Source organism: Pagrus pagrus (assembly GCF_965226575.1).
Source record: "Pagrus pagrus genome assembly, chromosome: 17".
NCBI classification, from domain to species: Eukaryota; Metazoa; Chordata; class Actinopteri; order Spariformes; family Sparidae; genus Pagrus; species Pagrus pagrus.
In genome coordinates this window covers 19,689,995-19,716,733 of record NC_140201.1, presented here as the reverse complement: position 1 = coordinate 19,716,733, position 26,739 = coordinate 19,689,995, and the positions used below count along the sequence as shown (strand labels likewise).

At 39.3% G+C, this 26,739-nt stretch overlaps 1 protein-coding gene across 1 annotated transcript; it reads left to right on the top strand.

Annotated features, from left to right (window-relative positions):
* Positions 1-1,469: 1,469 nt before the first annotated feature.
* Positions 1,470-6,569, top strand: LOC311272302 (coagulation factor XI-like; the record flags this gene model as incomplete). Its single annotated transcript, XM_084378647.1, has 9 exons — positions 1,470-1,530; positions 1,643-1,799; positions 2,205-2,314; positions 2,410-2,572; positions 4,215-4,333; positions 4,417-4,549; positions 4,960-5,066; positions 6,142-6,301; positions 6,449-6,569. 9 exons carry the CDS (start codon positions 1,470-1,472, stop codon positions 6,567-6,569), a joined length of 1,131 nt encoding a protein of 376 aa, XP_084234773.1.
* Positions 6,570-26,739: the final 20,170 nt, after the last annotated feature.

Below are 26,739 nucleotides of genomic sequence, written 5' to 3'. Positions count from 1 at the left end.
CACTCACAGTAGGACATAAAGAAAACAGACTGGTTAGATTAGATGCAATCTTGTTGTCATTGCATGTAGCAAGTACTGTAAACCAAAATGCATTTTAACATCTCACCAGAAGTCCAACAATCAGTAAAGTTAAAGGGGAGATTTGTAAGACATGGTCAGGATTTGTGTTTAAAATATTAAAAAGATGAACTAACATTATCATTGGAGTCTTAAGAAACAACAGCGTTGACGGTATGTCAAAGCCATCTATGCAGTGTGTTGCAGAGGTGACTGAAGCATGCTAACCAGCGAGCCATCCGCCCAATGTGAAATCAGTAAGTGCACTACTTAGTCTAATAAATCAACTAAATAAAGTCACAAAATGTCATGAAAGGAAATATTTTTACACCTATTTTCCTTACGAAACGTAAAATACAACCTGAATTTAAGTTTCCCTCTTGAACTAAGACGAGCTTAATTGCCTCCCTAATTCACCTAATACACACTTAATTTAAACATGTAAATGAAATAAAACTTACTACAGCTAACCAGCGGTCTTGGTTTGTTTTTCCACAATCACATCTGATTTGGTCAAAATAAATCCTCAATTCACAAAGTAAGATGTGAAAATATTCCAGCTCTACGTGCCGTTTTTGCCCGCTGCTGATACCCGACCCGCTCTCGCTCCTTTGCAGCTTATTACCTCCGCCATCCTGGTCATAGTCATAGTCCTGATTCAGTTACATTTTGTCTAAGGGAAAGAAGCTGTGAAACGGCTGCTGGTGAGTCAGAAAGTAATTGTAGATCCAGTGTTTAAGCATTCTGTGAGTAAGGTTAGTTGAGATATTTAATCTTGTCTAGATACCTTTTGCATAATTTCTTGTGAAGCTGTTGATGCTGAGTGGTTATTAGCCAGTTTTGGCCAACTCAGCTGCGGTGAATAGGCTTGATTGCAGGGCGGAGCCAACCCTGCATAACCCTCAGTCATGTTCATGTCATCAAGTGTTTTCTGAGGGATTGAAAATACAACCAGACAGACGTAAAGGTGAAGTAAGAGTCATACCAAAGGTCAGCACAGTTAAACAGTTCCACAAACATGTGCAACAGCATCCAAATGTTGATTTTTAATGTGGACTCTGGAACAGATGGTAGACTTGATAAGTCAGAGTTTGTGTGGCACTTTGATGTACCTCTAGTTCAATGTATGAAAGTCAAAATCTGGTTTGATGTGTGATGAGCATGTCAACCATGACTTTTGCTCAATTTTTAATTGGCTCTCCTGCAGGGTAATTTAACAAGAATCAACAGAATAGGATCTAGACTGTAAGTGTGTTTTACTTGTGTATTGCACTTAAAGGTAGCTGTTCGGGGGTTGCTGCGAGTCAATCATTGATGTGTCAACAATGAGCTGTGCAAATAGATCAGGTGTAAATATTCAGGGTTACAGAACCACTTCTTTTGCTTCACTTGTGCTCCAGGAATCTGAGAAGATGGGGATATATTTGATTTTGGTGGGTCTGCTCTCCATCTGCAGCCTCTCCCTCAGTCAAGGTAATACATACTCTATAGACTGTAACTACAGGACTTTCTTTTAATAAATGTAGAATGTATTCATACATCTGTATTTGTACATGTAAAGGTGTTTCCATTTCCAATTTTTCAGATTGCAATCCAGAGCATGTGCTGAATGTGGATTTTCCGGGAACGGACATAACATCTGTCTACTCCCCTGATGCTGATCACTGTCAGCAGCTTTGTACCCAGCACCCGTCCTGTCTCTTATTTACCTTCATCCGGGGTGATTGGACCAGGGATAACAGGTATAGAACAAGAAAATAATTCTAATGACAGATAAGTTATACAGTACATACTTCTTATTTACATAGAAAACAAGACTTTTAAAATAATAGTTTTTGTAATCCAGAGCGACCAGAAGTCAGGAAGTGCTAGATGCAAAAATAAAAAAAATCAAAGCAAACAGTATGCTTTTCTTTTTAAACACCATTTTTTACAAATGTACCTTAAATGTATTATCTTTATAAACTGCTGCATTAACTTACTATTTCATTTTAATGGCTTTGGTTCTCTTACTATCATTTTGGTCTATTGTTTTTCACTGAAACTGTGATGACCCTCGTTCTTCTTCTTTTTTTTTAATGACAACTAAAGTTAAAACCCACATAAACCAATCAAACAAAATCAATAACGAATGCCCCACTCTGCAGGCACTTTTACTGCTACCTCAAGTTCACCCCCACTGGAGAGCCCAAAGTTCGGACTCCACTGATGGGCGTCACCTCTGGATATTCTCTCAAGCCCTGCAGCCTTGACCTAAGTAAGCATTCAACCATGTTAAACCACTAAGATGACCAGTAGTTAATTAGTCATGCATGCTCACACTCTGCTTTACTCTCTCTGCCTGTCTCCCAGAGCCTTGTCTGTCTCAGGTGTACCAGAACGTGGACTTCTATGGGGCAGACTACCGGACCTTGTTCACAGCAGACTATGAGGAGTGTGAGAGAGCCTGCACACAAGACTCTAGCTGCCAGTTCTTTACTTTTGTAAATGAGGTCTTTCAAATGGAGAAGATCAGGTAACACTGGATCACACAATTTTAAGTTGCAGTTGACATTAAATTGTCATAGAGATGTAGGCGAGAAAGATGAGCCACTTTTTACATTTGATTATTTTTTAGTGTATTTGTTCCAGATAATAGTAACTCTACTTCGAGTTGTTGTGTACACATGGAAATCAAAACAAGTAATCTAACTATAATGGTTTCAGAACAATGACCAATCAAAAAGAGTAGTCCTATGGCACAACTTGCCTCGAGGTGGGGGTAAAATGAGCATGGGGTTGGAGTAAATTGAGCCCTCTAGGTGTAAACAGCCACCGTTAAATACTGAAATAAAAATGACACAAAATCAAACAATTTTGAGATCATTTGAACCTCATTAACGCCAGCAGCGATCAAAGGCAAAAACTCTAAAAAAAACTTTAAAGTCTATAAACTATATGTTTTGTGCGCTTGTTAAACGTGCTTATTAACATTTTCAGTAGATATTTATCTATTATCAAAAGAGAAAATGTGTGTCTAAATGCGCCTTTGTGTACAACATTTACACAGCAATTAGGTTTTTATTACATCAGCATTGTAATGTCCAGAACATAACTGTTTAATTTAAGATACCGGGTTGATTACTTTAGAAACATGATGAATTTACTTGGGATGACAATGATCATTTTTTGGCTCTGTTTTGCTTACCTCTCTCCCCATCAGTACAACATGAATTGAGTCATGTGAAGTGTACTTCCTTAATTTGTGGTCACATGACTACTTTTGGCTTAAGTTACCCTCTGGGTCGACTTACCCAGTTTTCCACTAATGGCAGAGGTAATGCCCTTGGTTGAGATGAAGCTCCATGAACAAAGTGTTTGTGGCTTTTTAGATGCACAGTGTAAAGGGTGAAGAGATATACTGATGAGGATTTGATTTTTGTTTCTGTTCTTTTTTTTTGGAGTCTTGAATTTCATTGTGACTTGTTATGTTCTTTACTGTTTTGCATGGTATTGTGGACGGGGCTACTTTATTTCTGGTTTCTAATTTTGTAATTCCTGTACTTTTTCATATTGCAATATACACTGCCTGATGCACCCATCATGCCTAGTGCCTACCGTACAAGTCTGTGGGGGCAGTTTCATGATCTGGGGTTGCTTCAGTTGGTCAGGTGCCCAAAAAAAGAGGGCAGCTGTTTACCTGAATATACTGAATGACCAGGTTTTTCCATTGATGGATTTTTTCTTCCCCGATGGCACGGGCATATTCCAAGATGACAATTCATTGGGCTCAAATTGTGAAAGAGAGGTTCAGTGAGCATGAGACATCATTTTCACACATGGATTGACGACCACAGAGTCCAGACCTTAACCCCATTGAGAATCTTTGGGATGTGCTGGAGAAGACTTTACGCAGCATCCCGACTCTCCCATTCCCAAAAATGTATGCAACTCTGTATGGAAATAAATGTTGTGACATTGCATAAGCTTATCAAAACGATGCCACGGAGAACGTGTGCTGTAATCAAAGCCAAAGGCAGTCCAACAAAATATTAGAGTGCGTTTTTGGCCGGGCAGTGTATATCGCAGAAAATATCATGTCAGTTTTTTCAGATATCGTGCTGCTCTAACACAGGCCCTACAGATCCATACTTATGTTATTTCTTGTTCTATTTTAGGTTCAAGTGCCACCTCAAATTCAGCTGGACGATACCAAGGCCTCCTGTTGTAAGAGTAATGCAGAATGTGGTATCTGGATTCTCTCACAATATACAAATGGGTCAACGATTAGACACAGGTACAAAAAGTCATAACATTAGGAAAAACGCCCTGCAGGTCGCTGTGCGTGCTTTCTTATTGTATTATCTGTGTTTCGCACAGCATGTCAGGGCAAGATGTTCCCACACGCTGACATCCCAGGAGGCAACATCATGGTGCTGCCTGCTGCCTCTCCTGAACAGTGTCAGACATTGTGTTCCACCCATCCAAAGTGCACCTTCTTTTCATTTGTCAGGTAGTGTGTTTAGAAATTACAAATGTGTATAACTTCTTTCTCTCTCTCACAAGTAGACAAAGTTAAAATACAACGAGACAATTTGTAATTAGAACGTGAGTTATGTTAGCCTATTTGTTGTTCTAGTTACTGTACTTACTGTACAATATTCTAAAGGGACAGTTCACCCAAAACTCAAAGTGCATCACCCTAGAGCTAGCAAATGCTACTGCCATTAATGTTTACATCCTACGCTGTCACTGGCGAGAGCCTCACGTTAATGAGTAGAAGTTTCTTATGCACTGTGTATAGTGCATATGAGAAAAAACTTCCTCCTCTCATTTATATACACTACTGTATATGTCACCCCAAAATAAAAATAATGTTATTCAAGGTTTTATTTATCTGCCTTTTTTGTCCTTTTTTTGCAGTAATGGGTTCAGTTGTCAGCTGAAGAGCGATCGAGATTTCCTGGTGATCAGAGCTAATGATGGAATCACATCTGGGCTGCCAGCACATTTCTGTCAGCTGGATAACAGTATGTATGGATAATCAACACTACAACTGCCAGTAAACCATTTCAGACTGCAGACCAATCAGGAATGCTTTTGGTGTATGGATCAATTTTTTTCTCGATAACTGAATGTTTTCTAGATATGTTTGATGTCAGTGCCAGTCCATTGTCACTCATTAAGGGAAATATCTCAACATCTACTTGATAGATTGGCACATTATTTGCAGAGACACTCGTGGTTTCCAGATCACGTATCCTAATGAATTTGGTGATCCCCTAACTTTTGTGTTGAGTGAAGTTATTTTGAAGCAAGTATTGCCGTGAAATTTAGTGCACATATCAGTTTTTGTATTCCCCTCATTCTTGGCTGACTTCTTCTTATTATTTATTCTTTATTTAGTCTAGTCAGAATAGATGCACTTTAATAATCCAGAGAAATTCAGTTTATTCACATTCATTAATTCAGTTATTTCTCTTACATACGCAGGCACAAAATACATGAACACACATGCGCCTATACACATGCATTAGTGGAGAGGTGTTAGAGCGAGGGGGCTGCCCCCATATAGTCCACACTCTGAATAGACTGGTCCGAGCAGGTCTTGAACTGGCAACCCTCCAGTCCCCAAGTTCCTGCGGACTGAGCTACTGCCGCCCCTTTAGAATTGAAGTATTGTAGACATTTAAGACAAATTAATAATAAAATAAAATAATTTCTGAATTAAAAACAGCTGACCCTGTGTAATGAACTAAACCTTGGTCATTTTCCTCTAACACTGCATGTACAGATAAGTGACCAATGCTCTTATTTCAGATTTGGGTATTATTAGGGGGAACATTATATATATTGAACTTATAATTATCATGTTTCAGCCTTTCTAACCCCCAGGTGTGCATAAACTACAGGTTCTTTTTAAAATACAAAAATGTAAAATTAGCGGTTATCTTACAGGTGTTGACCATGAAAGTAGGGCAATTATTGGTATCGGCTGAAAGAAATCCATGTCCTGCAACCCTAGTCATTATGTGAGCTAATATTAAAAAGACTGAAATCATTCGTGACCTATGATAGTCTAACTCTGTTCCTCTCTGCTAACAGACTGGGTAAAGGTGGCTCATGAAGACGTAGACTTCGGTGGTTCTGACATTCGCAATGTGCTGCTGGACGATGCTGAGACATGTCAGAGGACCTGTACTGAGGATGCTCTCTGCCAGTTCTACAGCTATGTCAAGGCAAACTTCACTGAACCCGCTAACAGGTACAGTATTTTTAACACACACACCTTCATGTCTGTTTTTTTTTATTAAATTGTACATGATCACCACTAATGCATCACTTCATAATGTGATGACAGGTGTATTCATAGTGCTGAAATAAAGATGCTGTTGATGATTTTGTGTTCAAGGCGCCGCTGCTACCTCAAGCGTTCCATCACCATGCCTGCTCCTCCTAAAGTGGCCAAACTGGCCAACGTTGTGTCCGGATTCACCCTGAGGAACTGTGTGTCGGCACCGTCACATACTTAAATAAAATGCAAAAAGAAAAGCAAATAAACATGATAAATATTCTGATGAAAGTTCAGCAAACTGTCCGCTAGCTTCACACACTCGCTCACACACTCACACCCCCTTCCTTATGCTTCCTATAGACCTGCTGGTTTAATTCTTTAATATACTGTATCATACAGTATATGTATGCACTTGGTCTGGTGGTCGTTACTAACATACGTTTTATTTGTGTCCCCACCAAAAGATTAGAAACTGAGTGGAATTTATAAAATGATTCTGTATAGTACCAGGAAATAGAGAGGGGCTTGATGTACTAGAGTAACACACGAGTGTTCACACACTTGTGTATGTTGATGTTTTGCAGGGCCTTGTGGAAGCCTGTTGACACCAGTAGGTGGCAGAAACAGACAACTAGCTAAACTATCAGTTCAACAGGACTGGAATAATAGATGCCGATTACACTTTTGATTCATTATTGATAAATGGAGGAAAACGTTTATTAACATTTACAGGTTGTAAAAGCCTCCTTTCTACTTTATGTGGGAGGCACAATCACTCCTACAGAGTTTGATTTGATATTATCTATTAATAAAACTATGAACTAAAACAAGATGCACATCCTATCTTTCACAAGCCCTTTGTTTCAAATACAGGAATTATTATGTTTGTAAGCTTTAAATTCATATATTTATGAAAATTTAAAGTACACCAATCAATATTTTTATATTGATGTTGTGCTTCATGCAACATTAATAGGGAGTTTGGGTTAAATGTGGCTATCAATAATTAATGATTATCAGGGATAAGATCCAATTTTCATGAGATCACCTCGGGGCACCAACATTCACTCTTGTACAATATTAAATGGACCGCATGAAGGATCAAATGTCTTTTATTTAACACAAAGATGTACTATGTACAGGTGTGTGTGTGTGTGTGTGTGTGTCTGGCAGAACAAAGAAACAATGGTGGTTCTTGCATCATGTGCTCACTGATATCACATGTGGGTGTGATATGCTCCAGGCTGAAGGAGTGTGTGCGCTTGTGACTTGATGCCAGGTTATAGAAGATGGTTAGCTGTTGATGTCAACTAACATCAAATTAGCTGTGTAGCAAAGCAAACTACCAATATCCTGACCTGAGATCACAATAACACCCAAACAGTGAACAAACACATAGATTGAACACATGTGCATTACATCAACCAGAGTTAAAAGTCCTGTGCTTCGCCATGCTATGTTATGCTGTGTGCTATCTAGGCCCAGTTCAACGTTACCAGTCTTTGTGGAAAAGGTGCTGATGGTTCCTTGGCTGATGAGCCGAGAAGGTTCTCATTCCAATGTGGAACAATGCTGTTCTTGCTGTGCAAAGTCTGATAAAAGACAGCAGGTGGAGGAAACTGGTCCCTCCTTTCCTTTGCAGGGATAGCAGCTTGGTGCTAACATACTTCATGGTCCTCAGATTGTGGAGTTAGCTGGCAAGCTTTGCGTCGCAGCTGCTGGTGCTAACTGATCTGAAATACTAGCAGGACCTTGTGTTGCTGCAGTGAGGAGAAGTTCTTTGGGCCTGCTGGAAATACAGCTGGCAACTCTCAGCATCTGTTAGGCCCAGAAGAATCCAGGAGAAGAGAACTTGAGGGCAGGCAGCGCCGTGGGGAGAGAGGTGGAGAAGAGGGAGAAAAAAGGAAGCAGCTGGAGTTTTGACTGTCTGGTCAGAGGAGGGTCTGTCATCAAGACCAATAGTAGCTCAAAGCTGAATTTGCACCTAAGTGTGAATGTTACAGGTGTCAGACTGAGAACCCATAGACAGATGAGATTCCTGTAAAACAGGAGAAAGAATGAGATAGGCAACAGGTGCTTCTGTTTAGTGCAGCTTGAGGAAGCAACGAGAGTCTACGCAAAGTGAGTCCATGGGAGAGAAGCAAAGCGCCACACTGCCTCCTGCTGGCAACACTGAAATGCTGTATTATAAAGAAGCCTTGTACTCTTACCAGGAAGCAATAATTCACCATTATGGCTCATATTAGAATATTTCTCTCCCAAAATAAAAGCATAAATAAAATTACATAAAATGTGACCATACATTTCGTGTGCGTCACATGAAGACTGGGGAATTCTGGGAAACTGAGTTTAGTTCAGAGTCCATTTTGAAATCTACAATGAACGACTCCATCTGTGGGTCCCAACATTAATAATGGATCAACCATGTAGTCTGCAGTTCCTTTCAGCTCTACAGAGCATTTTAGTATCTTTGAACTAATTGTTTTGGATCTCCAGCAGCAACTTTACTCTTTCAGTTCATTGTCACCGCTCTTACCAGCTGTTTTCGGTTAAAAGCTCAGCACCAAACAACTGACAAAGTCACCAAGCTACCAGCCAGCTGATGGACATTGTTACGAACGCTATATTTCTTCAGTTTACTGTCACAAACTCATCTTTTGTTGCAATAAATTATTTCTTGCATATCACAATCCAGTGTTCAGATTCTCTGGCAAATGTTGAAGATTAAACAACAGTGAAAGGTGGAGGCCATATTGGATTTACAAGTCACCTGGCAGCTGGAAACAAAGTACCTTTGCCAGGAAGTCTGCAACAGTGTTTGGGTGGGTGGTGCATGTCAACTGGCATCCATATGAGATCCAGGAACCAAGGTGTTCCAGTAGAACTTTGAATTGTATCGAGATGATTGATGTTCTTCACTGTACTTGTCAGTGGTTTTAATGTTGTGACTGACCTGTATTTCATTTTAGTTTCACATGAACAATGACTAAGTATGATGGGAAACTTTTAGGTATTTGGTCACGAATCACAAAATTGGACAATTTAAAATCTAAACTTGCTTGTGGTGCATTATAAAAAAATCAGGGGATTACCAAAGTGATTGAAGTGTAAATTTGAATCCAGTACTTTTTCAGATATTACAGTCAAGACCACGATGGTGGACTGAAAGTTCAACAGATGGACAGACAAACAGAGCAACATAGCCATCCATAGAACCATGCTACCAGCCGTAATAGCCTGAAGCTGTCTATACTGAATGACTCATTTCCAAGGGATAACAAGATAAATGTCATCAACTTCCTTGTTACGTTAGATGAGACTCTCAAGGTTCACACAGAAAACAATGCCAAGTTTTGCCTTGCATTATTCAGACATCCTGTTTGGCTCTTGATGTAGATTGATAAAAACCCAGGATATAGTTTCCCTCAAGTTGAAATACAAATAAAGTGCTGTTTGTGTTCCAGGTGCTGCTGCTATCTGAAGCGTCTCAACACAATTCACACATCATTAAGATGTGCATTCATTGTACCAGACAAACATGTTTTGCTACATCTGTTGATCAAGATATGTAGTCCAGGACATCTCTGCAGCGGTACAGTATTTCATTACAATGCTGTTTGTTCACACTTTTTACCTCTAACAAAAAATTGCAGCTTTTTGCGATTTTGATATTACACTTGGGCATTGTTGGAAAAAGTACCCAAAAGTCATACTTGATTAAATTAAAGATCACTTGTTTATATATTACTTTAGTAAATGTAGTAAAGTCACCCAAAAGCACAAGTAAAAATCTTGAAGTATTTGATATTAAGTGTACTTAAGTATTAAAAGTAATTTTCTTGCAAATAAAGGAACTTAAGTATCAGAAGTATAAGTAAAAGTAATATATACATATTTCATGTATGTATATACTGTATACTATTCATCAGTCAATTATCTGTCTGCTGATTATCTGATTCAATATCGAGAATTTTTCTGATTATCAGAATCAGTGTTTTTCTTTTTTATCTCATTGCTGATAAGATAATTTATAAATGTGCTACTTTGGCTCTAGAGCAACATGTAATCTGCCATGTAACTAATAACTAAAGCTATCAAATGAGCTCAGTGGAGTAAAAGTAAAATATTTACCACCAAAAAGCAGTAGAGTGAAAGTATAAGAACCACGAAATGTAAATACTCAAGTGAAGCATGAGTACCTCAGAATTGTACCTAAGTACAGTATTTTACTAAATGTACCTAGTTACTGTATATGCCATCACTGCTCCTGAGTCAGGAACCTAAACACGCTTCTGTAAACGCCATTTCGAATCACATCCATTTGTACAAACTGCATTAAAATCAAACTGGATGTTGATGTCAAATAAAAATCTAGATCTGTCTAAATGACTTAAGTGTTGCTCTTGTACTTCTTTGGATAATATCATTAAACCAGAAGTTGTGACATTGTGTAAAAAATAAATATAGCCAGAAAACAATTATATGCGAACAAACTGTTTACCATCAACAGTTTTCTGAGGTGTTCCTGAGCCTGTGTAGTAATATCCCTAAACAATGATGTGTTTCACAAAGTGCTGAACCTCACCTGATCTTTGCTTGTGAAGGACTAAGCCTTTCGAGGATGCTTCTTTCTTACCAATCATGATACTATCACATATCCTTCCACAACTTTCCCAGGCTTTTGTTGCCACTGTCCCAACTGGTTTGAAACGTTCTGCTGAAATCAAACTCAGAATGAGCATTTATTTACAAAAATCAACAAAGTTGAGTCGGTAAAACATTAAGTAATTGAATGTAGGTCGTATTTTATTGACTGTAATAATCAATATTTCCTCCACAAATATTAGATATGCATTTGCTGTTTTTTTAAGCTATGCAGAGAGGAGCACCTCATGTGTACCCAGTACCCCTCCTGTCTCCTGCTAGTCTAGCTTTTCTGTTTGTATTGGTATCTTATTACACAGCAAGTGTACAGTGGACACTACCAGCCAATGACTGAATGTGTGAGAAGTCAGTCATGCTAATCAATCAGAAGTATAAATACAGGAGTTGGATTACGGACTTTTAGGCTATTCGTGCAGTTGGTGAAACATCTCGTTGGCTGCAGTTGTGATTGAAGAATCTCTGTCTTCAAAACTGAGAAGATGGGAACACATTCCATTTTAGTGGGTCTGCTCTTCCTCTGTGGTGTCTCCCTTAGTCAAGGTAACACATATACTGTTTTGTTTTTTAACACTGTGTAACCACATATGTAAGTGCTGGTCTATTTAACCACTTACTCACTTACCAAAACCTATTTAACAATGTCTGTATATGTAGAGGTAATTGTGTCTGTGTTTCTTTTTCTGTTTCTTCAGAATGTAGACGGGGGCTTCTGGTGAATGTGGATTTTCCCGGATCAGACATAACATCTCTCTACTCTCCTGATGCCGAACACTGCCAGTACCTGTGCACCCAGCACCCCAAATGTCTCTTCTTCTCCTTTCTTCGGCCTGACTGGACTGCAGATAAAAGGTGCTAAACAAACAAAAGAAACTGATTGAAATGTGATGTATTTAATTAAAATCGCAAAACAAAATAATGCAAATAAATCTCAAACAACAAAATCCTGTCTGTCAAAGTAGTAACAAACAAACAAACAAAATAGTCACTATCCAATACATGGAAGTGTGCAAATTACACAACAACAACAACAACATTTACTTGAAATGCCTCTGAACTTGCATTTGCTAAATATATGCAATACATGCAATATACAGTATATACATCTAAAGAGATAATGTTATACACAGGGCCCTGTCTTATGACCAGTGTAACCTGCGGACATGCAGTGCAAATGTTATTGCCAGTTTCCGACTGATGCAGAAGTACTTGCAGCCATAGGCATGTAGGTCATAAAATGAGTTATGGCTATAGTCACATCGTAGAATGTGACTACAACATAGACCAAGTAAAACCTGGTGTAAAGTCGATTTGGCTGTATTTACCGCTCTTTAGAGAGCACATTATTCAGATGGTAAGATGCGCCTACATTGGCGGGTTAACAACGCGACTACACTCAGCTTTAATGATCAGAGGTGCTGCCTTCAGTCATTTCAAATGTTTAAACTTAACAGGAAACAGGAAACTGTCCAGATGAAACAAAATTAAACGTTTAGCTTTTGAAATAAAAGCTTTTTAAACAGCTCTGATGGAGCTCAAGATTTATCAGGAGGACAGCTGCTTTACTCCAAACTATTCCACAAAACTGAACCTGAGCTGTGTATGTGTTTGTGTTTGTGTTTGTATGAGTGTGTTTGACCCTTTGGATGTGTAGAAGAACATAGAACATTAGATAATTTATGATCCTGGCCGATCTTTTCAGCGTGATGGGAGATTTAAAAGAAGTTATGCTGCTGTGCCCCTTGTGTATATGTGCAAATATAATTGAAGAGATGCACTTATTAGTGTGAATGCTTCAAAGCATTCACACTATTGTTCTTCTGGAATTTATTATTAGTGTGAATGCTCCAAAGCATTCACACTATTGTTCTTCCGGAATTTATTAAAGTTATTATTATTATTATTATTCCAGCTTCCGTACGTTTTTCAGCTCTCTTCTACTCTTTCAAATTTTGAGCTACAGAAACCATTCAACCATCAAAATGTTCAGCTCGTTAAGGACATTACTGCCTCTATTTTTAATTTTTCTATCTTTCATACTTTTGGAAATATTCAGCTTTTTCTGCCAAATTTTTCCCATTCATCCTTATGGGGAATTTCTCAAATTTCATTCTGCTACATCTTCAGCATACGTTCAGCTATAGAAACCGTTCAACTATCAAAATGTTCAGCTATTTATGCTCTTTCAGCCTTCCTATTTTCAGCTTTTTAGCTTTTCAACTTTTTCAAATATTCAGCTTTTTCAAAACTAAAACCAAAATTTTTTCCCATTTATCCTTATGGGGATTTTTTCAAATTTCATTCTGCTACTACTTCAGCATACGTTCAGCTATAGAAACCGTTCAACTATCAAAATGTTCAGCTTTTTATGCTCTTTCAGCCTTCTTATTTTCAGCTTTTTAGCTTTTCAACTTTTTCAAATATTCAGCTTTTTCAAAAAAAAATTTAATATGGAAGCAAATGGGAAAATCTTCAAATCCTCTTCAAAACTCATCCACTTTCAACCTCTTCTGCTCTCTCATACTTTGAGCTAGAGACACCATTCCAACTTTAAAATAGTCACAAGACCTTGAACTATTGAATTTGTTTTTCAAAATTTTAAAATCTTTTACGGTTTTGAAATTATTACAGTTTTAGTTTGAAGGACTTTTAGCTCGTCTTCTGGGTTTATAATGGGTGTGTATTGCGTGAGCTAGAGTGGGTGACATCATCGCTAGAGTGGAGAGCAGCTGCAAAAACTTTAGAAAAAACTCTCTTCAGCTTGATTTGGGTCCCACATCTTTTACTTCACATAGACAATATATACATAGAAATGTGGGAAATCTTGTTGGCTTTCAGATGATGGTCTTATTTCAGATGTAGGACTTAAACTTTTGACTGTAGAAGCCCTCGAGTGACAAGAACTCCAGCAACTCCCCCATAAGCCGCAGTGTTAACTTTGAGCCTAAATCTCTGGAGTGGAGCAGATGGTACCGGTTTTGTCTCTCGCTCTTGTGCCCTCATTTTTCACTCTACAGAAATAAAAAACACATCACAGGGTTCAGCAATGTCTCCTGTTACTCACTGTGTACATATTTTGGCCATAACCATTACACTTTTTTCTAAACCTGCAGCTGTTTGGGAGGTGTTTTCCCATTCATTCTTATGGGGACATTTTCAACTTTGGTTCTGCTACTGCTCCAGCATATGTGCTGCTACAGAAACTGTTTGGCTGTCAAACTGTTCATTTCAACCTCTTCAGCTTTTTCAAATATTCAGCTTTATGTTCAGCTATAGAAACCGTTCAACTATCAAACTGTTCAGCTTTTTAAGCTCTTTCAGCCTATTACTTTCAGCTTTTCAACCTTTTCAGCTTCTTCAAATATTCAGCTTTATGTTCAGCTATAGAAACCGTTCAACTATCATAATGTTCAGTTTCATGTCCAGCTAGAGAAACTGTTAAAATATCAAACTATTCAGCTTTATGTTCAGCTAGAGAAACTGTTCAACTTTTAAAATATTCAATTTTATGTTCAGCTAGAGAAACTGTTCAGCTTTTAAAATATTCAGCTTTTTAAGCTCTTTCAACCTATTACTTTTCAGCTTTTCAACCTTTTCAGCTCTTCAACCATTTCAGCTTTTCACCTTTTTCAACTTTTCAACCTTTTCAGTTTTTCAACCTTTTCAAATATTCAGCTTGATGTTCAGCTAGAGAAACTGTTCAACTATCAAAATATTCACCTTAGAAACTGTTCAACTTTCAAAATCTTCAGCTTTTCCAACCCATTCGGCCTATTCCTTTTCACCTTTTCTGCCTTTTCAGCTTTGAAAAATTCTGCTTTTTCTGCAAATTCTTGACCATTCATTCTCATAGTTTTATGCATTTTTTATGCATTAGGCAAGTGTTTTCCAGCACATTCAGCAGATTTCCAAAATCACTTCAGCTTTCAGCATTCACACTGTATTTTCGTAGGAAATACAAATTTTTCTAGTTATTATTATTATTATTCCTGCTTCCGTACGTTTTTCAGCTCTCTTCAGCTCCTTCAAATTTTGAGCTACAGAAACCATCCAACTATCAAAATGTGCAGCTCATTAAGGACATTCTTGCTTGTATTTTTGGTATTTCTATCTTTTATACTTTTGGAAATATTCAGCTTTTTCTGCAAAATTTTCCCCATTCATCCTTATGGGGAATTTCTCAAATTTCGCCCTGCTACTACTTCAGCATACGTTCAGCTATAGAAACCGTTCAACTATCAAAATGTTCAGCTTTTTATGCTCTTTCAGCCTTATACTTTTCAGCTTTTTAGCTTTTCAACTTTTTCAAATATTCAGCTTTTTCAAAACTAAAACCAATTTTTTTTCCCATTCATCCTTATGGGGATTTTTTCAAATTTCATTCTGCTACTACTTCAGCATACATTCAGCTATAGAAACCGTTCAACTATCAAAATGTTCAGCTTTTTAAGCTCTTTCAGCCTTATACTTTTCAGCTTTTTAGCTTTTCAACTTTTTCAAATATTCAGCTTTTTCAAAAAAAAATTTAACATGGAAACAAATGGGAAAATCTTCAAATCCTCCTCAAAACTCATGGACTTTCAACCTCTTCTGCTCCCTCATACTTTGAGCTAGATACACCGTTCCAACTTTAAAATAGTCACAAGACCTTGAACTATTAGGCATGTGTTTAGTTTTTGAAAATCTTTTACGGTTTTGAAATTATCACAGTTTTAGTTTGAAGGATTTTTAGCTCCTCTTCTGGGTTTATAATGGGTGTGTATTGCGTGAGCTAGAGTGGGTGACATCATCGCTAGAGTGGAGAGCAGCTGCAAAAACTTTAGAAAAAACTCTCTTCAGCTTGATTTGGGTCCCACATCTTTTACTTCACATAGACAATATATACATAGAAATGTAGGACATCTTGTTGGCTTTCATATGATGTTCTTATTTCAGATGTGCGACTTAAACTTTTGGCTGTGGAAGCCCTAGAGTGACAAGCACTCCAGCAACTCCCCCATAAGCCGCAGTGTTAACTTTGAGCCTAAATCTCTGGAGTGGAGCAGATGGTACCGGTTTTGTCTCTCGCTCTTGTGCCCTCATTTTTCACTCTACAGAAATAAAAAACACATCACATGGTTCAGCAATGTCTCCTGTTACTCACTGTATACATATTTTGGCCATAACCATTACACTTTTTTCTAAACCTGCAGGTGTTTGGGAGGTGTTTTCCCATTCATTCTTATGGGGACATTTTCAACTTTGGTTCTGCTACTGCTCCAGCATCTGTGCAGCTACAGAAACTGTTTGGCTGTCAAACTGTTCAGCTTTTTAAGCTCTTTCAGCCTATTACTTTCAGCTTTTCAACTTTTTCAGCTTTTTCAAATATTCAGCTTTATGTTCAGCTATAGAAGCCATTCAACTATCAAAATCTTAAGCTTTTTAAGCTCTTTCAACCTTGTACTTTTCAGCTTTTCAACTTTTTAAGCTCTCAAATATTCAGCTTCATGTTCAGCTATAGAAACCGTTCAACTATCAAAATGTTCAGCTTTTTAAGCTTTTTCAACCTTGTACTTTTCAGCCTTTCTGCCTTTTCAGCTTCTGAAAAAAATCAGCTTTTCCTGCAAATTCTTGACTATTCATTCTCATAGTTTTATGCATGTTTTGTGGATTAGGCAAGTGTTTTCCAGCACATTCAGCAGATTTTGCGAAATCACTTCAGCAATCAGCATTCACACTGTATTTTCGCAGGAAATACAATTTTTCTAGTTGTTTCTGTTGCTTGAGTTTTGCTGCATTTATTTGTCATTAATATTTTCACCATTACAGATAGAGTTTTTCACCCTCCTGCCTCCCACCCACCATTAGCGCCTTAGACTAGTAGATTGTTTAAATAGGGCCCATCTGAGTTCACACTCCAGTGAATTCAGTATTCTTACAAGGTAAAATTATAATTGTGGCTATAATTTACTCCATTGCTTGATGTTTTGGGTTCTGTACCTGAAATATTGGCGTTTTAACGTATTTATTCAGACTGGCCATCAGGAGCACTGGGAGTAATGCTGTTCTGTTGGCTCCTCGAGCAGTTATACAAAAACAATACAAAGCGAGACAGCAGCGACGTTGACCCACTATGGTAATGCACCAGCCCTATTGATCAGGATTAATATTTGCAATGTTACAGTAAAAAATACACAACCTTCCTCTAACTACAGTACCCAAAGCCATACTTAGTTAAACTAAAGATATACTGTTAAACATTACTTTGCTGGGAGTCACTTGTACAAAAAGGACTTGAATGTACTTAAGTATCAAAAGAAATGTGACAATAAATAGACTAATTTATGGAAAGTACAAGTAAAAGTACATTATACATATCTTTATCTCTATGTACATACTGTTTATGGTGGGCTGACTGATATTTGGCCTTGCTGCCTTTTTGTTTGCCAGAAAAATAAAACTTTGGCTGCATGAAATTTGCAGAATAACTAGTAACTGAAGTTATCAAATAAATGAAGTGAAGTAAAAGTACACTATTTGCCCCCATAATGTAGTGGAGTGGAAGTATTAAGTAGCAGAAAATGAAAATAAGCAAGTGAAGTGCAAGTACCTCAGAATTGCACTTAAGTACAGTACTTGAGTAAATGTACTCAGTTACATTCCATCACTGCAGCTGCCATAAAACCATTATCCACCTACATTAATTTTTTGTTGTTAATTGCCTCTCTCTCCACCAGACACTTCTTCTGCTACCTGAAGTCCACTCCCTCCAGACGGCCCAAAGTTCAGCATTCTAAACTGGGCATCACCTCAGGCTTTTCTCTCAAACCTTGCTACACAGATCAACGTAGGCACATAACAAAATCAAACCACAGTGGTAACGTTAATAATTGATGATTCATGGTGAAACTCTCCTTAACTCTGTCTTCCCCGCCCAGAGCCTTGTCTGCCTCGGGTGTACCATCACGTGGACTTCTTTGGGGCAGACTACCGGACCTTGTTCACAGCAGACCATGAGGAGTGTCAGAGAGCCTGCACAAATGATCCTGCCTGTCAGTTCTTTACTTTCTTAAAAACAGGCTTCCCACATGCGATTTACAGGTAAATATAGTTAATCATTTTACACTGGAGTTTTCTTGATACTTTTATTGGCTGCAACCAGCGGCTCTATAGGTGACCAGCGGCTCTGTAGATCCCTCTGTTGGGCAGTCGGTCGGTCCATAAAAGTTTCCCCACCTATTGGCGGCCACAGCTTTTGCCCTAAGAGACTGAAATTTGGCATGTAGGTCAGGTGTTTGTGTGAAGGTGTGTGTTCCTGTTTGTGTCAATTATCTAAAAGGGGGAGTGGCCTATAACACAGCGTATGTGTGTTACTATATGTGTATTATTATTATCCAGAGTGTGTGAACTTGAATGCATGAACAAGTGAATTCCTGGTATTTTCTGTCTGTTCTGTGTGTTTAGGTATAAGTGTCACCTTAAATTCAGCTGGAATATACCAAGGATACCTGCAATTACACGAAGTGCTTCGCTGGTATCTGGATTCTCCCAGAGAATTAAAGAAACTCAAAACTTTGCCACAGGTCATCAAACACTCAAACGTAATAGCATTGGTTGTAGCAACATTCTGTTGCTGTTGTGAATGTCTTCTCACTGTACTGCTTCTGTTATACAGCATGTGAGGGCAAGCTTTTTCCACACACAAACATCCCCGGGTTCGACATCGAGGTTCTGCTTGCTGTCTCTCCTGAACACTGTCAGACATTCTGCTCCGCCCGTCCACTCTGCACCTACTTCTCTTACATCAGGTAGACTGTGTTGTCATTAGTGTTGCACAAAGCAGCAGCAGCAGCAGTGACAACAGGTGAGGGTCCCTAACCTGCTGTCATTGTGGCTGTTGCAGTCGTGTTGAAATACAAATAAAATGCTTTTTGGAACCAAAATAATTTTATTGAAAACATTTACAATGATCGTCTGTTCATCGCTGTATGTAGTATGCAGCCTAAGGAACAATTCTTGTCTTATGTTTCCATCTTAACAGTGGTTAGCTGTGGTTTTGTATATGTGATGGGCCAGAAAATATAAATTGTACAATGCAATGTTGCAAGTTAGCTAGCAAACTTAAGTTAACTTACCCGGGTCACCTGAGCCATAATCACTACAGTATCCCAGCCTGTGAGATTTGGCAGGAGTCGCCACAGGTTAGGGATGAACACAGCTAAACATTGATAGGTTGTCAAACAGTCAAGAATGTTTTGTCGGTCTATAGGTGAATTTTGCAAACCCAAACACTCACACTCTGCTACGGCTTTGCTAGCTGGCATGTTAAACGAAGCTTAGTGTGGAAACATACTAGTAAGGCAACAAAGTCAAAAGTAAACAGCGTTATGCTACTCCTCAGTTTAGTGGCACTAACTTGGTTAGTACCACACCTGGTAGGTGTCAGGACATCAAAAGCAAAATAACCTGAAAACTGACATCTTTACAACTATGTACTAAGTGCTACTGCTTTACTGGGTGATGAGGTACTACATAAAGTTTGTTTTCCAACCCAACTATCAAATGCTATCAGATTATACAGGACTACAATGTGGGATGAGAAAGCTCAGATATTAAATTATTTTTTGGCCCTGTAAGGTGACTGACAGTATTTTAACACTGTAACTATGCTCATTAGGTTAAACACTCATCTCTACTTTGTATTATCTTAACATTCTTTACCCATGTTTCATAATGTTTTCAGCAATACCTTTAAATGTTACCTGAAGAGAAATCTGGGTCAAATGCCCCGCTCTGCTGCAGCAGGAATCACATCTGGGTTACCAACACGCTTCTGTCAGCCCAATAACAGTGTGTAACACATCAATCATTCAACAAATTCAAAATTGTACCAACATATTTGTTCTGTTTATATTTAACGTAATTTCTCTTAGCAACAGCAGTCTGACCCTCTTCCTCTCTGCTAACAGACTGGATCAAGAAGACTTATGTAGGAATTGATTTCCCATATTCTGACATTCGCAATTTTATGACGGATGGTGTTGAGTCGTGCCAGAGAACCTGTACCGAGGATCCCAGCTGCCAGTACTTCAGCATCATTGCCAAGTACAATATGCAATATAATTCAATATCCATGAATCATGTAATACTTCAAACTTAATCCTCAGATGTTATTGTAGCCTCACTATGTAATTTTAAAGGGGAATTGCTGTTTTTTACAACCTGGACCTTATTTCTAGCATTAAATACGATCATTTACTCACCCAGATAACTTTGGTGTCATCATTCGGACGAAATTAGATCCAGTGGAGCGCCGCGTATATCCATATAATGCGAGTGATCAGGCACCGAAGCGCAGCCTCTATAACGCATCATCTGCCGCGAATCTAGTTCATTTCACCAATATTTTGTTACGATGCGCTAGTGCTATTCCCCTCTGAGTCCGGGGTTGTCCACAAGAACACCACCAGTTACCATCTACTTGCGGACGTGCAGCCGTTTGTTGTTCTTTGGCCAGCTGTTCCTCTCTGCCTCCGCAACGGTAAGGACGTCCATCATAAACAAAGTCATCGTCCACCACCTCAGAATCGGAAAAATATTCAACCACGTTGCAAAAAAACTAGCAGTAGCAAACTACAGGTAAACAACCGGCTGTCGCGGGTGCGCGCGGCGCTCAGAGATGACATCATCCAGGTCAGAGGTTAGTAGGTTGATAACAGGCAACCCCGGACTCAGAGGGGAATAGCACTAGCGTATCATAACAAAATATTGGTGAAATGAACTAGTTTCACGACAGATAACGCGTTATATAGAGGCTGCGCTTCGGTGCCCAAATCACTCGCATTATATGGATATGCGCGGCGCTCCACTGGATCTAATTTCGTCCGAACGACTCCAAATGACACCAAAGTTATCTGGGTGAGTAAATGATCGTATTTTATGCTAGAAATAAGGTCCAGGTTGTAAAAAACGGCAATTCCCCTTTAAGGGTGGTGTGTTTCTGTATTTTATATAATATCCATTATGGTACATCACTGATGATGCTGTTGTTGATTTTGTGTTCTAGTCGCCGCTGCTTTCTCAAGCGTGTCATCACCATGCCTGCTCCTCCTAAAATCAACAAAGTGGCCCATCTAGTGTCTGGCTTCTCCCTGAGGAACTGTCTTTATAGAGCTACTTGAATCATCCATCAATGTAATCGACAGATAATCAATGTAATCAACATCAGTGTAATCCATATATAATCAATGTAATCAACATCAGTGTAATCCATATATAATCAATGTAATCAACATCACTGTAATCCATATATAATCCAATAAAAGATTCAGCAGCAAGCACGGTGTGAATGAATTTGTTTTCATGTAACACTTGAGCTGCTTTCTGTCGCCTCGTCACCTCATGTCTCATTACTGCCCGTCTCCCTTCATATTGATTCATTTAGTTTGCACCAAAACTTCAGCTTTTCCCAAACCTCCCCCTTTAACTGCCCACCAGCGAGTCCTCTAGACGACTGCAGTCAACACCCTTCAGCTGACATGTTTGCTGTTCCTAGTTTCTAATGTGTGACCATTCATTGCTTAGTGCTACTGTTACCGGTTTTATGTTTTACATGAAAATATGCACTTGCTCTTTTAAAGAGGTGTTTAATTATTCTTTCTGTAAACAAAGGCAATAAAACAAACTGTATGCTCCCCCCTTAATTGATTATCTACAAAGCCCACTTATAGCCAACTTCAACAATGAATATGTTTCACTGAGCTCTGCATAAGGGGAGTAATGATATTAAATGATGCTGTGGATTTCTACACCATGATACCGTGTCACATGTATCAAAATGAATCTCTTGAACAGCATATGTGAATTTTGGATCTCTAATCTTGAAATACATTTTAGTTGAGGGGAAAGCATCTTTGTCGCGCAGCTCTGTCTTTCTCCCTGCACTTGTGCAGTTTTGACAGCAGAGGTCACTAAACTATACGTTGTGACGACCCCAGGCCCTTTGCCATGGACCTGTGTATGTGTGTGCCACTGCGGTTCACCTGGCCACACTTCCAAAATTATTTTAGCCTGTTTTTTACACTGACAGTATTCACCTCATATTGGCCACTGCAGTCAATCACTGCATGGTTCTGTGTGCGTCACCCAGCTTTGTTGTTTTAGCAGTGTATAAGCCGCTGCTGCTCTTAATGTCTTCAGTTCAGTACTTTTGTAGGTCTACCTTTAGTCCTCTACTGACAACACACAATACAAACAAAGCATGAACATGAATTGTTCCAACCAGAGGTACGTATAGTAGTGCCTGGAGCAGTTGCTATAAAGTTTACTTATGGCCCCCAATTTTTTAAAGTGGCCTATCCAGCAAAGAATAAATGCCTTGTGTGAGAATATGTAGTTCACTCATAAATGGTCCCCTCGTATTTGTACACTGTCACTTAACTTCTGCTGCTTGACTTCAGGGAGAAAGGATTATTAAAGGATAAGGTCATTTTCTACTCATGCCAAGAGGAAGTCAGGTGTTGTAGTCCACAGAACATTTCAGAACCATAAAATGTCTCCATATAAGTAGGTATACAATTAAGAAAATCAAATTCAGGAGGTTTTGGACCCCTTTTAACTTGTCACCTACCCTGTGGTTCAAAGCAAAAGTGGTAACTTGTTACACAGCCTGAAACATGTCTGAGCAGGTGTACAGTGTGTCATTGATGTGAAAAAGCTGTTTTCCTTTTCCACAATGAAATGCAAGACCAGCACTTTTATTTAAATCCAAGGCTTTGTGATAGCTGTGATTTCACAGCACCAGGTCAGAAAAGCTTGCAGCCGCACACAGCACAACTAATGAACCAGTGCTCATTTAAAGACAAAATATGTAACATTTCTGAGCTGTACAGGGATTCATGTCAGCCAATCACTAAATGAGTCATACAATACAAAGTACAAATGTGGGAAAAACAGAACCAGCTCTTTGACTGCAGCTGTGCTTCGGGGTTAGGGGGCAATTTAGGTTAGGGGGTATTTTTTTAACAACTATCTAATTTTGAAAAAAAATTGAGGCTTTTGTAGTGCCTTTATTTGTCAGGAAAGCTTGAGGAGTTGACAGGAGAGCTGGGAAAGAGAGAGGGGATGACATGCAGCAGAGGGCAACAGGTCGGCTTCGAACCCTGGGCTGCTGTGCGAGGACGCAGCCACTCCACATGCGGCACACACTCCACCAACTGAGCTACCAGGCCACCCCAACAACTATTTCTTAAGTTATAATGCTGTAGGCTGTGGGCTGTAAGTCATAACTAGGGCTTAACTAAATCATACAGGCACAGGATATATGTTTAGCATGCTGTTGTGGCTGCCCAAGTGTAACCACGGTAGTGTCAATTTCACCACTGAATATGTGGTAAAACCTAAATCTAAGAAAGCCCAAACGTGTGCTCTGTACATGTGTTTCTTTTTCCATTTCTTTAGATTGTAGGTCACATAACATTTCTCTACTCTCCTGATGAAGAACATTGTCAGCTGCTGTGCACCCAGCACCCGGCGTGCTGCCACTTTACCTTTACAGGGTCCGACTCAGAGCAAGGGTCATTTCGGAAAATTTCATTTAAAACCTTATCAGAAAATAAAAGTTAAATATACTGTATAAAATTTGAATGTCAAAACAAAATCACGAATACTGTGTTAATCAGAGGTATTCTTTTAAAGGTCTTATTTGCCTGTTTTTGCGGCAAATGTGACGAAATGTGACAACGGAAGCGCACGTTTTGTTTTTTACAGCAATAAGAGATGCTGCATTATAGGAAATGTAGGTTCCAATGTTTTTGGAGCTCAAGCACTTCTACTATACCTTAGTCTGAATCATTTGCCTAGCTGTCTTGTGTATTTGTTGATTGTTGACTTCAATATTCATGCTTCTCTTCTCACCAGGCACTTCCATTGCGACCTAAAAGCCTTTATCTCTCTGAAGCCCAAACGTCGAATTCTGCAGGGTGCCACCTCTGGTTTTTCTCTCAAACCTTGCAACACAGACTCAAGCAGGTGTTCAAACATTTTAAGCAAGTTCAAGTGGTTAGTGGTCCGGGTTCGGTCCATCGCCGTTTTGACAGACCGAACACGGATCTGGTGGAACTCTTAACTCTGTCTGTCTCCCAGAGCCTTGCCTGTCTCAGGTGTACCACGATGTCGACTTCCATGAAGCAGACTACCAGACCTTGTTCAGACCACGAGGAGTGTCAGAGAGCCTGCACAAATGACCCTTACTGTCAGGTCTTTACCTTTATGAATGGAAACCAAAGGGATAATGTTACTTTAAATTATATATTGACAGCTTTTAGAGCCAGTGCTGCACGGATAGATTTATGTTTGAGGTAAAGCTCCATGCAAATGTTTACGTACCAAACTATACAGTTTAGTACACCTACGTCACTGAGAGTTTCAATCGGGCCTCTCACAGGTATGTCTGTGCCTTATGCACGCTTGCAAACATGCACACACAAACTCCAATACTGTCAAATAGAAATAAAGCTGCAGTAAGCCACATTGCACAATGATCATGGCACATAATTAACAGTGCTGTTGTTGATGTTGTCGTGTGTTCTAGGCGCATTTGCTATCTCAAGTGTGTCGTCACCATGCCTGCTCCTCCTAAAGTTACCAAACTGGCCAATGTTGTGTCTGGATTCTCCCTGAAGAACTGTGTGTCCAGTGATTTACCCACACACATCCAGAAGAAGTAGTGATGTGTCGTACTTAAGTCGAATGCAAATACTGTAACTGTCCAAATACTCTGCTACTAGTTAAAATCCTGCATTGAAAATGTTACTTAAAGAGTTATACAACTAATTTTAAACAGTAAAGTGTGTGTACAGGTCTTGGAGAGTGCTACTGCATATGTGAAAAAGAAGTATAAAGCCTTTTATGGCTCCAGAGCAAGCTGAATTACCTCCAGTGATGTCACTCTGCTAAGTTGCATTGTGTTCCCTTTGAGTATGTAGTATGGTACTTAAATGTACTATTAAAAGTACATTTAAGTCAATGCAAAAAAAAATGTCCCATGTGACTGTTATACCACAATATACAATATCATTAGATTATTATTAGTTATTGATTAATGTATAAGTAGGATTTTACTGTTGTAATGAGTGGATGTGGAGCTAACTATTTTGTATAGGACTGTTACTCATTAAAATTACCTGCTGATTTATTTTTGTTTTTATTAACTGTTTGATTGTTTTGTTAGTAAAAATTCAGAAAATACTCACAATTACAATTACCCAGAGCCCAAAGTGCCACCTTCACAACGCTTGTCACAGTCGAATCTAACAATTATTAACAATAAACTAGAATTATCATAATAATTGGGAAAGGCCACATAGCCTCACATTTTGGAAGCTGTGACCTTGAAATGTTTTTGCATGAAAAATGACTTAAATAATTATGAAAACAGCTGAACTTGTTTTTAATGTTGTGTAGTTTAGGCTAATTTATAACAAAGAGGCAGATTTTATAAGCTTTTTGTAAGTAGAAGTACATTAAATTTATGTTCAAAGCTGTTACTGCTAACATTCAGCCACTAAATGTGGCAATGTATCTCCAAATTCCATCGCATTCATGTCACAACACGGCTGTTGTTTGAGTCATCTGCCCCCTCAGGCGGTTGCCGGTTTGTGCACTAGTTAGCCAACGTTGCAAAGATTTAGCAAACGTTAGTTAGCATTGCTAATGCTGGCTAGTAAACATTAGCCATTTCTCAATATGCGTTGTTCTCTGTACTTCTGTTTTTGTGGACTTGAGAAACGTCATCAGCGCCGGACCAAGTACTGTTCCAATTCAAAGTTCGCGTCTGGCCAAGTACGGTCGAATACCCCAGATGTGTTCTTGCCCCACCCATTTCATCGAGGATACATCGGTGGAAACTTGTGCATGCATGATAGCAATGGCCGAGGAGCGGAGCGGACCGTCCTCCCGTCCTCCAGTCCCCCGGGAGTTTGTTCTTCCAACTGAACTCCGCAAGTCCAGACTCCCGGAGTTCACAAGTTGGAACTTGGCGTACTGGGTATTGAGAAACGGCTATTGTGTTGCTGACGCTAGCTAATGTTGACATTGCTAACGCTACACAGACTTTTAAACAACCATTTTGGACCTGACAAACATTTTTAAATGATTGATTCACAGTCATAATAATGTTTTAAGGGAAGGAGGTACTTGTATTCTGCACCTTTCTATAAGCTCTGTAGAGGTATTATTTTTAAGAAATTGACACCTCTTTTACCAATATGATCTTTAAGTACCATCTACCTACATGGATGAGTTGATTCACACCTCAGGAGAAATCTCCCTCACTTCCTGATTTCAGACATTTTTTCTCTCACTCCTGCCTCCTCCCCGCATATCGAACCCTCCTCTTTTCCTCATTCCTGCTTGAACCACAACGTCGGCCTGTTCCGTACACCCTCACCCCACGTACACACTAACAAACACACACGCGCACTTTCTCCATCGTTCCCTTCCCTCCTTCCTCTCTTCTCCCTCCAGCCTCCCCTCCCCCGTGGGAAACCCAGTGCAGTGTGACTGTGGTTGTCCTTCCTGGAAGCTGTGGTGGTGACTCTGGCTCCTCTGCTCAGAGGCTAGAATAGTGCCAGCCAGCCTGTGTGTGTGTTTGTGTGTTGTCTGAGTGCCTGTGTGTGTGTGTGTGTAGCATGCACCCTCCACAAACATTCCACCACCGTACCGTCCGTCCGACCGCCGGCCGGCCTCGCACGAGAGCCACGCCGCCA